Source organism: Mesocricetus auratus, unplaced genomic scaffold, assembly GCF_017639785.1.
Source record: "Mesocricetus auratus isolate SY011 unplaced genomic scaffold, BCM_Maur_2.0 Super-Scaffold_100691, whole genome shotgun sequence".
In the NCBI taxonomy this organism is placed as follows: domain Eukaryota; kingdom Metazoa; phylum Chordata; class Mammalia; order Rodentia; family Cricetidae; genus Mesocricetus; species Mesocricetus auratus.
Window position 1 is genome coordinate 55683017 of NW_024429267.1, and position 12664 is coordinate 55695680.

The following is a 12664-nucleotide window of genomic DNA, read 5'->3' on the forward strand; positions in this document are numbered from 1 at the left end:
TCCAGCTCCAGGGGATTCAACACCCTCGTCTAGCCTCTGGGGACACCTGCATGTGGATGGCATACATAAACACACAGATACACACACATCCATAAGTAAAAATAAACAAATGTCCTTCGACGAGATAGGGCCTCCAACCACATGTGGCTCAGATTAGAAATGACACCACATCTTGAATGAATTCTTTTAGCAGGTTAGGCACAGCTGTGAGACCCAAGACAGTGGCTTGGCCCTTGTGTGGTCCGAGATCTATTGGGAAAAAAACTCGTCTTGAGCAAATGATCCCTTACCAAGTGGCACATTGAGTTGAGCACTCGGAAGTCTCACTGCTTGAGTCTTTATTGCAGAACCAGAATGCAAGGTGGCGAGGATCGTCGTCTAATTTTGGAACGTGACATGTCGTGGCATTTTTTCCACCATGCTTTTGTTCAGTTTGTGATATTTGAAATCAGGGTCATTAGGGTTGTGGCCCTTTCAAGAGGTGGCCCTCGGTCTCACGGTCTCACTTCTGCGTTGCCTTCTAGGTGGTCTTCGAGGCCTTGCACAACCTGGAGCCCCGTGGCTACGTGGTGGGGTGGATCATCGCCATCAGTTTGCTGGTGGGAATCCTCATCTTCCTGCTGCTGGCTGTGCTGCTGTGGAAGGTGAGTCTGGTGACCACGGGTGCCTGCAGATCTCCCACCGAGGATGGGTCTCAGGCCTCCCCAGGGCTGCCGAACCTAGGGAGAGGTGACCCCCACACCCACCCACCTGCACAATGCAGGTACAGAGGGGGCCCGAGCACCCTTCAGGCAGAGGATGAACTCTTGCTTCCTCTTGGACCACTTTAGAGAGAGAGAAGGGACCTCAATCGCCTCATTTTATCTGTCCTCACAAAATCAAACCCATCCCGAAGGGTTCCTGCTGTCATTGCTTCAGGAGATCAGCCTGGTTCCCATAAGGTGTTTGCTCCTGCATGGGAAGCGGTCTCACTATGGGTGATGTGTCTGCAGGCCGTGCTTTTCCTAGAATCCTAGACTGCAGCTGTAGAGAACGTTATCTGTGACTTCAGCCTGGAAGGGGAATGAGAGAGCGTAGGTACTGTGGACTTTCAGGTGGACACTCATTAAGAGGCAAGCAGAAAACAGAAAATGACAATAATAAGATAAAATAAAGAGGCAAGCAGAGCCTGGCCCAGAGGTAAGGAAACACACAACGAAGGCAGTGATGTCAGACTTTCACCATGTTTTGGCACAAATGAATAACTGGTGCTCTTTGGCAAAGGAGCTTTTAAATGCCAGTTACAGGAACAATCTCTAAAGAATCATGGATGGATGCTTTAAGTCCAAATACTTAATTTCTTTGGGGTTATAAAATAATACATATGAAGCGATCAAACTTGATAACATTAATAAAGAGAAAAAATGTTATATGGCATCCAGGGGTTATATCTTGGAGCTAAGTGTGATGAGCATGGCGTGGTCTCCATGTTGACTCAGCTGATTCTTGGACAAGTTGTTAGTTAAGTTATCCAGACATATCCTCAGTGTATGTTCAGGTATAGTACTTCTAAACTGGAAGCCGTGGGTTCAGTTCCCATGTGTGCACACTCACATACTCACATGCATGTGTGTACACGTGTGCCATGGCCCACATGTGTGGGTTAGAGGAATAACTCTCAGGAGTCACTCCTCTCCTTCTGCCATGTATGTTACAGGGATGGAACTCTTGCCAGGCTTGGTGGCAGGCACCTGTGCGTCATCCCCGCCCCCGCACCCCTTCCCCCTGCCAATCATTTGGAGGCACAGTTTCTCATTGCCTGGAGCTCACACATTAGGCTAAAATGGCTGGCCAGGAAGCAGTGGGAGTCTGCCTCTCTCTCCTACCCTGCACTTGGACGTAAATCTGGGATGTAAATTAGTGCCACCATGCCTGGCGTTTTTACACAGGTTCTGAATGTCAGAACACAGGCCTTCATGCTTGCCCAGGAGGCACTGTACCAACAGAGTCATCTCCTCTGCCTCTGCAAGTTGAATTCTCAACCTGGAAAAGTATGTATAATAAATACAGTTTAGAGTGTGTAAACAGTCTAGAAACCCCAGGAAAACTGTGTGTTTAGCATGCTTTTCTCAGACTAATGATCAGATCCATTACTTTAAAGTTAATGGTACTTCCCTTGGAAGATTAGCTGGAGATTAAAGGAAACATGGCGCATACTATGCATACTATGCTCATCTTACACGCCCCCGTCTTACATGCCCCTGTCCTACACACCCCCATCTTACACACCCCCATCTTACATGCCCCGTCTTACACGCCCCGTCTTACACGCCCATACATGTCTGATATCTTGGTGCTACCTGGCAGCCCGTTGTTCTCTGACAGCGATACTGTAAATCTCTCCCTGTGTTGTTAAGAGCCCACTTCCAGCCACATCATAATGACAGTGCTAACTCTGTAGTCTACAGTCCCCCAGGCCTCGAATCAAAGTGGTCCCTGGTTGTACATATCTTGTAACAATGCCACGGTCCATGACCTTAGAGGCAGAACGTTGCACAAATCCTTCATTGTGTCCTCAGAATGCAACCCTAGGGATGGAGTCATGGAGGGACGTGGTTCACGGTGTAAACTGCCTTCCTGAAATGCTACCTCCATTCACCCTCCCACCGCAGGGTTAGCAAAGTGTACATTTCTCTATATATACCAACAGCAGATATTTCCTCTTTATTAATCTTCCAATTTGTCCTTTGTTTACCCTACATGGCCAGATAGACTCTTTAACACTCCCTTGTCTCCAGCCCCAGAGTCTTTCTGCTGAGAGGGCCTCTGGCCTGAGGGTGGAGAACAAGGCTCAGTGTTTGGAATCTGCAAAGGCCTGTGGTAGGGGAAGGGGCGGCGGCTCCCTTCATGAGGGCTTTTGGAATGAGAAGAAAGCTCTCTTGCTCCAGCCACATGGGCACAGACAGAGAGTAGGGAGTGTGGCAGCCACTCCATCCCCTTCACGGTCTACATGACCTCCTTGTGGTGACCCCACAGAGCTTACCATCACCCAGGACACCATCACCTGTGCTTCCCCAACCTCTTCCAACCCTCCACCCCCATCTCTTCCCACATGCCACTGCTGATGTCACTATGCTTTTGCTAAGAGAGAATGTGTTCCCTGATAAGAGCCACACGCACATAGGCTGCATTCCATAGCCTCATTTCTGCAGGAGGGGACTGAAAGGCAACCTTGTATACACTGCACCATGGGCCCTTCGTTCTTCTTTGTAATGGAGAGGATACACATACTTCTTCTCTTCGTCAAAAAATATTTTTGTGCCAGGCATTGGTGGCACACATCTTTAATCCCAGAACTCAGGAGGCAGAGGCAGGCAGATCTCTGTGAGTTCGAGACCAGCCTGGTCTACAGAGTGAGTTCGAGGACAGCTCCCAAAGCCACAGAGAAACCCTGTCTTGAAAAAAAAAACACAAAAGAAACAAAACAAAAATATATTATTGCATAGAACTTGCAATCCTCCATCATGGTTATGAGTCTAACACCAGGTGGTGAGGGACGAGGGTGGCCTAGGGCGTGGTGAGTTGTGCCTTGTTATCTCTGTGCCTTGTTGGTGCTTGGATCAGTGTACGTGCAGGCAAAACGTATGCTGCTGCCTGATACCCAGCAGAGCTGACTGCTTCTTATTGACCTCCATAGCCTTTTCACACTTCCCTTCCTGCCTCTCAGTTATGTGGCAAGCTCTTGGTTGAGATGAAGCACAGGAGTTGGTTGGCTGTTGACACTCAGTGACTGTTGACACTTGATGGCTGTTGATACTTGATGGCTGTTGACACCTGATGGCTGTTGACAGACACCTGATGACTATTGACAGACACTTGATGACTATTGACAGACACTTGATGACTATTGACAGACACTTGATGGCTGTTGACAATGACTGTTGACACCTGATGGCTGTTGACAGACACTTGATGGCTGTTGACAATGACTGTTGACACCTGATGGCTGTTGACAGACACTTGATGGCTGTTGACAGACACTTGATGACTATTGACAAACACTTGATAGCTGTTGACACTCAATGACTGTTGACACTCAATGACTGTTAACACTCAATGACTGTTGACTGAGACTTGTTACAAAAACCTCCATCTTTCTCTAAGTCCATGACAGTATGTGATGCCTACCTTCTTGAATCTTGTCAGCTGAGAGACCTCAGGATTTCTAGTCACCCGGGAGTGTGTGTTTTAATATTAGAATGAGTCACAGGTCACCTTCAGACACCTCTGCAGTGACCCCCAACCTGTTCTAGCTGGCCTTCTGGTTTCCAGCCTTCAGCTTTGTCAACTGGTTTCCCTTGTGCACTAACCTTTGTGTAAGACTTCTAGACCTGACTCTCCATCCTGCTCCCCTGCCTTAAGGGGACTTTTCTCAACTAAACTGTTATTTCAGAACAAACATGGGTTTAGTCTGAATGTTCCAGGAAGGTTAGGCACACACATACATGTACATATATACACTCGGGCACACACACAGGTACATGTATATACTCAGATACACATACACATTAAATTAATTTTAAAAAATAAAGGGGGTGACTGGCGAGATGGCCCAGCCAGTAAATTTGCTTGCTGCCAAGTTTGACAACCCAAGAGATCTGACTCCCACAATCTATCCTCTCATCTCCATATACATACTGTGGCATGCACACAAAAATGACATGTGAAACAAAAATTAATTAATTTTTAAAAATCTTGATACAGTCTTCATATCAGAGGGTTGTCCATGTCAGTCATGGCTATAAGATCATCTGAGTCCTGCATAAAAGAAGCAAATGTCTTTGTTAAGGAACAACTAATATAGTAAGTCTAGAAGAGGTTGGAAAAAGCAAGTAAAATGAAGGATTATTTTTAAGACCTACATTTCCTACAATGTTAGATGGCAGACATTTGTCAACTCTAATTCCTACATTCACAACCTAAGAATAATTCATTGTAGGTATTGGGTAGCAATTCAATGTCACACTGACGGCACTGTGCAGAGAAACCAGCTGAAAACTGGCGTAAGTCCAGCCCGACATCTGACTTGTTGGACATCACCAGTTTGGGCTTCTTACCATGCTCCATCCTCCACTCTGTCCAGGGACACCACTGGCTATCACCTGCCACCCAGCTGACCGGGAGACATGTCTCTAAGAACACATAAGGAACAGATGGCCAGCGTTCAGGCCCTCTTCCTGTATGGACACATCTACTAAATTCCCCTATTATTTTTTAAAGTTGTAAAAGATTATTCTGTGGGGAGCGGGAAGTGGGGGGATGGCAGTATTGGTCAGAGGACAGGTTACAGAAATGGGTTCTCTTTCCTCCATGCGGGTCCCAGGGATTGAACTCAGGTTGTCACTTTACCCACTGAAACACCTTGTGGGAACCCTGAGTTCCCTTTTAGAGTGTTTCCCAAAACTGTGATCTAAACACAAATGCTGAGAACTCCTCAGAGAAGACTGCCAGTGCCTTCACAGTCCACACTACGTGCTCGGTGCTCACTGGGTGGCCAGCGCCTTTATTCAACAGGTAACACTGGGTTCCTTCTGGTGGCATACCCAAGTAGCTGGGCAGAGGCAAACAACAGACCTCTGAGAAACCCTCCGAGAAACAAGGCGCTTAAGTGACACAGAGGAGCAAACAATACGTGGCCTAGGTCACTGGCCCCTGACCCTTGTGACATGTGTCCTGTGGGGTTCCTGTCTATGTGAAACAGAAACCGCCCGGGGTTCCACAGAGGCCTTCTCCAGGGCTCAGTCTCCATTGGTCCCTGCCCTTGCTCTCAGCCCACCCAGCCTCCCACTCTAGACCCTGCCATTACTACTCCCAGAACCTTCCTCAAGGGCCTGCCGATGGCCCAGACTCTCACGTTTGGCCGCAAAAGGACCTGGCTCCAAACAAAACCCACAGCAGGGCCCCAAGCTAAGCAGAGCCCCGAAATGGATCCTAATCGGCCTTCTCGGAGCTGAGCCACCCGCGGACGTTGGGAAATGTAATTTAAACTTGATGTGCAAGGATTACGGTAGCCTGCCAAACCACTGCGCAAGGAAGACTTTGAAACACGAAACTCTTTCAAGGGAGAAAAATCCAAAAGCATCCTTCGCCATTGCTTCGGCTCCTGGCTGGGTTGGAAGACACCGTCGGAGGCCCGTTCATGGGAAGGTTGCACTGTTCAGAGGTGCAACGGCCTAGGCTAGCCTGTCTGAGGAACAAACATCTCCCACTCGTTAATGCCGGCAAAGCAGAGAGAAAACATACTCAGCCGTTTGCCCTTTAGGAGAAAAGTGCCTCCCTGCACCCTCTACCGCTCTCCTGAGCCTGTCCCTGCTTGTTTGCAATTTGCCAGACACACAGGCCACCCCTGCGGTGAAAGACAGCGCCCCCTGCCTTCAACCAGGGACCCTCCGTCTCTTTTCCTCTCCTTCCTGACCGACGCTTTTTCAAAGCTAGGTGATTTGAAACAGAGTGCCATTGTTTTGCCAGGAAGACCCAGCTCTGCCTGGTGTAGTGACCGAGACGCAGGGTGCAGGGAGGGTTCCGCTGCCCTGCTGACAAGAGCTGGTTGGAGGCCTCCATCAGCTGGAACTGTCCCAAGAGCCTTGTACTCTAGAGCTTTCTTAGAGAGCATGGCTTTGATTGGTGGAGAGCATCACTCCTGACTCGCAGCAAAAGCGCTCAGCCGTGAACGTTTGCAGAGTGGCGCCGAGAACATGTGAGGTGTGGCAGCCACTCCAGAAGGGACACCACCTTTGCCTCCAATAGAGACCGAGAAAACCCATCCCTGCTTTTCAAAAGAGTGTAGAGTCAAGTGTGCACACATGAACGAACACACGCTTCCCAAACCACCCGCCCCCCTCCCCGGAAAAACCACGTGCCAGTGACGTGTGTTGGGACTGGTTTATATTTGGAGATAAATATTGGTCCGGTGCTGTGTAAACAGTCAAGTAACTAAGAAGTCCATAAACACAAGGCCTGAGCTAGTCCAATGAAAGAGCATGCCCAAGGTCGTTGGAATGGTTGCCCAAGAAACACCCCGAAGGCCAGTGCACGGAGAGGCACCCTCAAGAGATGCCCTGGAGGTGTCTTGCTGTTCCTATCTCCCTGACGTGAGCTGGACCGAGACCGAGCACCCTAGGCCTGGGTTGGTTCTCATCTCTTCGTCGGGATTCGTTGACTCACCCAGCGCCCAGCTGACAGGGCGACTGAGAAGAAGTTGCCGCTTTGCTTTGCCGGTTTTCCGGCAGGCTCGGAGACACATCGTGTTAGTCTACAGGAGGCACCTGGGAGCTGCTCTCTGGGGTCACCGCCGGGACCAGGAGGTCCCTCTGCTTCTCCGGTCCTCCAGCTGAACAAACCTTGAAGTTAGTCACGAAGTCTCCTCGTAGGGCGGTTTCTCCTGCAAACAGGATAATTATAAACAAAACATCTGACCCCTCCTGGAACACAAGCTTTGGAAGATTCCAGAAAGGGTTAGGGAGAAACGACTGGGTGGAAGTGTGGGGTCGTGATGGGTACAGTGTATGCTTGTTACTAATCATTTCCCAGAAGTCTCAGGGTGGGCTTAATTTGGCAGTCCAAGACTTCCCAGAATCCCTCCCAAATACCCAGGCATGCTAATAAAAGCAGGTATGTGTGCCCAAAGGAGGCCTGAAGGGAGAAAAGAACATCAAGTCTTGCAAGTTGTTAGACATTTCATAATTCACTCTGCTCAGCCAGGCAGTGGTAGCGCAAGCCTTTAATCCCAGCACTCGAGAGGCAGAAATAGGTGATCCCTGAGTTCAAGGCCAGCCTGGTCTACAGAGTGAGTTCCAGTACAGCCAGGGCTATACAGAGACCCTGTCTTGAAAAACAAATAATAATAATAATAATAATAATAATAATAATAATAATAATAATAATAGCAATTCTCTCTCTGCTTCACAGTGTATCCATACCTTAACATGAGACTGAAAATTTGTATTGGGTCCTTGAGGTTTGCTAAGATTAACATGAAACGTTCTTAACATACGAATGTTACCATATGAGATGGTGGCTAAGTTCTTTAGTCTGATCATAGTTGATTTTTCTCACCATACGTTTAGTACCTTACATGTATTTTAAAACCTGCCAACCATGGCTCTAGCTAGGGGAAAGCTCTTTACACTTAGTATTAGGAATTGATCCTAGGACCTGATGCAGTCCAAAAAGCAACCACCCAGCCCTGGAAAAGGCTTTTTAAAAATAAAATGTGCCATACTACTGCTTCTCCACGTGTTAATAATAGGGTTGTTTTTACTTTGTGTTGAATTTGTGTATTTCCCTTCAATATTTGGGTTCTCAGCCAGGCCTGGTAGTATAGGCCTTTAGTCCTGGCACTCAGTAGTGGAGGCAGGTGGATCTCTGAGTTTGAAGTCAGCCTTGTCTATGTAGTAAGTACCAGGCCAGCCAGAGCTACATAGTGATACTCTGTCTTAAGTGTGCATGTGTGTGTGTGTGTATGTATGTGTGTGAGTGTGTGTATGTATATATATGTATGTGAGTGTGTGTATGTGTGTGAGTGTGTATGAGAGTGCATGTGTGTATATCTGTGTGTGAGTGTGTGTTAGAGTGTATGTGTGTAAGTGTATGTGTATGAGTGAATGTGTCTATATGTGTGTGAGTGTGTGTATGTGTGTGTGTGTGAGAGAGAGAGTGTGTGTGTGTGTGTGTGTGTGTGTGAGAGAGAGAGAGAGAGAGAGAGAGAGAGAGAGAGAGAGAGAGAGAGAGAGAGAGAGAGAGAGAGAGAGAGAGAGAGTACTGGGAATAGAAGTCATGGCCCTGTGCATCCTAGGTAGGAGCTACACCACAGAGTCATTCCCAAGTCTTCCCCTTTGTTCTGGTAGCTTTCACTCCATCTGCCTGACAGTCTGGGTTTGTTAGAATAAAACACTCTGCTGCCATCTGTTGGGAAATGGATCTGGGAAACTGTTCCGTCTGTGATATCTGACAACCCTGAGCTCCTGTGCACAGCCTGCCTGCCACAGTCAGCCTTCTCCAGCCTCAGAATGCACTGTGTTATAAGAAATGGCCTTTTGGAGAAGACACACACATCCGTGGCAACTCGGCCTCCCACGCACATAATCACTCAAAGGTTGACGACTGGAGTCAGAACTCTTAGGCCCTGGGGAGCTGGGTGGGGGAGTGGAGTTTTCAAAGCTGTTTCTGCATAAAGAAGAGAGCCTGCTCTGGGCGTCTGCAGGGGAAGATAGTGCCCGCCCTTTGTTGGTGACAAGAATGACATCCACAATGATATGAGCACGTGCAAGTCATCCTTGCATTAGCTGCCTTAAATCCTCCCACCACGGCATGGGCATGAGAAGTGAGCCATCTCGCTTCCTTCTTAGAATGAATAAGAGCTCTGATTCTGGAGCTGGGGAGATGACTCGATGGTTAAGAGCACTCTCTTTTGCAGAGAATTCAAGTATAGTTCTGAGCACCCATTTAGATGGCTCACAACTGTCTGTAACTCCAGCTCCAGGTGTCTTATGCCCCCTTCTGGCCTCTGCATGCACCTGCACTGATGTGCACATACCCACACAGGTACACACACACACACACACACACACACACACATATTCATAAACCCACACACAGACATACACAGACACATACAAACACAGGTCCTTGAGCTTGTGCAGAAAGCCTTTACCAACTAAGTCATATCCTCAATCCTTATACAAACTTATTAATGCCCTGAGAGACACAGCCACTTGAGGACCCATTTGACAAATATTGCTCTCACACAACAAACTTTTTAAAGCATCCAGCGATCTCATTCCACCTCACTGTCATCTAGAACTTTCTCTCATATCTGTGGCATTCATGATACCCATGCTGGAATCAACAGCATGGATTCTCCTTGGCTCCTCATCCTGATTTAGGGTTTTCTTTGGATTGTTCCTCCCTCCCCTGCCCTGAAGTTGCATTTGTCTGAGGCTCTTCACACTTGGCTTATCTCTCACAGTCTTTACAGTGCTGCTGTCCTGTGTTTAAGCAACTTTTTGTAGCCTGGCAGAATCTAGAATCATCTGGGAGGTAGGCTTCTGGGCATGCCTTGTGGGTGGTGATCTTGATTAAACTGACTGGTGTGGAGAGGCCCTTCTTTATAAAAAATATTTCTTTTTATGTCCATGAGTACTTTGCCATCCCCAGCACCTGTATAAACCAGGCATGATGGCCTATGCTTGTAATCCCAGTGCTGGGGAGAAAGAGACAGCCAGATCCCCACAGCTTAGTGGTCAGGCTGACCTACTCATCATGGTCCAGGCCACTGAGAGACTTGTTTCAAGAATCAAAGTGGATCTGGGCAGTGATGGCACATGCCTTTAACCCCGGCACTCAGGAGGCAGAGGCAGGTGGATCTCTGTGAGTTCGAGGCCTACAAAGCTACACAGAGAAACCCTGTCTCAAAACAAACCAAAAAAAAAAAAAAGAATCAAAGTGGATAGCTCTGAGGAACAGCATCTGATTCTGACCTCCACACACAAACACATTTATACATATACACATACACACAAACACATATATACATACAAACACGCATTTGTACATATACACATACACACAAACACATAACACATACACACACAAACATTTCTACATATACACATTCACACACAAACACATAAACACATATACACATCCACACACACATTTATACATATACACATAAACACAAACACATAAGTCCATACATATATAAATACACATCCACATAAACACTATACACACAAACACATATACACATAAACCCTATACATATAAACAAAGTTATATGCACATAAACACATATGCAGATGTACATATGAGCACACAAACATATAAACACATATGTACATAAACACATACATATACAGAAGAAAAAACAGCAAATAGCTCAAGAAATGCTGGCTTACCCCACCCAGCTGTCAAATCCTTTGCTGTACTATGATCTATCTCAAATGCCTAGAAGAATGCAACTTTTTCCAAACTTGACTGACCAGGACATATTTATCTTTTTCTCCAATCAAAAAAAAATTTGAAAAACACCCATTAACTGGTGTTCCCCGGCACCCCGTTGGGGGAACAGTTTTCCAGAAGCTCTTCAGTGAACAGCTTGCTGGGAACTAGACCACAGGAAGTCAGTGTGGTTTGAAAAGTGGGACCGAGTCACTCTTTGGTTGCCAGGATGTTTTCTAAAAACAGTATCACCTGAAACGTTCTCCTGGCTTCCCCAGGCCTGGGAAGGGCTGGGTCCTGCCTCCTCATAGCCCAGACTTCCTGAGAAGCCAGCCAGTCCTAACCCAGACCTCTTCTACCTGTCTTGCAGATGGGCTTCTTCCGCAGAAGGTACAAAGAGATCATCGAAGCCGAGAAAAACCGGAAAGAGAATGAAGATGGTTGGGACTGGGTCCAGAAAAACCAGTGACCCGTCATGCCAGTCATGTGATGCCCTCATGTTCCCATCACCAGCCTGTGGTCCCTGATCTTTGTATCTTCCATATTTGGAAGAAAGAAATCTTCTCCAGATTTTTCGGAGGCCCCACTGATGCTGTTCTCTTCCTCATCCTGTCAAGCCCGGTGCCGACCTGAGATGGCCACCTCCAGCCAGGTCACGTGACTGGGGCCACCACCACTTCCCATTACAGACAAACTCAGAACTTCGGAAAGACAAGCTACAGAGCAAAGCCATATTTATGGATACAACATTGCGTGGTCAACCCTCAGGGGAAAACTGTTACCTAAAAGTATTTTTTATAAGTGTAAGCATTTTATATTGACCGTGTCTTTATATTTGTATCGATGTTTTATTGTTTCTATTAAATAGTTCTATAATTCACTCAAGCACTGAAATCTTGGACACATATGTACCTGCATACAAATTTTAAAAGAGAAAGAACTTATTGTACTTTGGAACTTGCTGTTTAAAAAAATGCAGATAAAGTAAACTGAAGAGACCTCATGAAATGAATCCAACAAGCTTGGAGTACTGCAAAAGGCACCATGGATATGGCAAGACCACCTAAGACATTTGCAATTGTTAGCACCTGTTCAGAGCACTTGAAGAAGTATCAGTGCTTTCTCTTGCGGACCTCTTGCTGGGATGAAACAGGAGCTGGGATGAAAAGCTTGTTTTCCTCACTGCGGATGCTCTGTACCTCCCTGACGCATGCAGCAAGCACTTCGCCCTCTGGAGTCAGCAAGCGCTGGATAGACTACTGGTCAACCTCAGAATAACATCTCATCCCAGACACTGTGCGCCAGGATTCAAAGCCCAGGACTGAAGCTGTGCTCTCTCAGCAAAGACCTGTGTCTGTGTGTATATGGTGTTACCTTGCAATGTAACTTCAGTTCAATCTTGCTGTCCCCGAATGGTGGTATCCAGATTCCTTCCCAGAGGATACTCCCACTTGATTTATGTTTATGTCTTAGGTGCGATTCTCAAGAGTCAAAACCTGGAATAAGTACTTGGGTGCAAGTAAGTTACTGAGGAAGTCTTCCCAGAAGCTAGCAGTGAGGAAGTGGGGAATAGAATACAAGAAAGTAGGGGAAACCAAGAAACAATGTCACTTTAGGGAACAACCCACAAGGTGGCTTCAGCCCATTTGGATCTGGTCAGCAAGTCAGGCGCAGAGTACCCTGA

At 47.1% G+C, this 12664-nt stretch overlaps 1 protein-coding gene across 2 annotated transcripts in view; it reads left to right on the forward strand.

The window, feature by feature from the left end:
- Itga9 (integrin subunit alpha 9) overlaps positions 1–12377 on the forward strand; it is a 296388-nt gene extending 284011 nt beyond the window's left edge. For both annotated transcript variants that reach the window (XM_040739730.1, XM_040739732.1), the window contains 2 exons: positions 525–644; positions 11351–12377. In XM_040739730.1, coding sequence (XP_040595664.1) covers positions 525–644; positions 11351–11449 — 219 coding nt within the window. In that variant the 3' untranslated portion in view covers positions 11450–12377. The remainder of the gene's footprint in view (positions 1–524; positions 645–11350) is intronic.
- Positions 12378–12664: the final 287 nt, after the last annotated feature.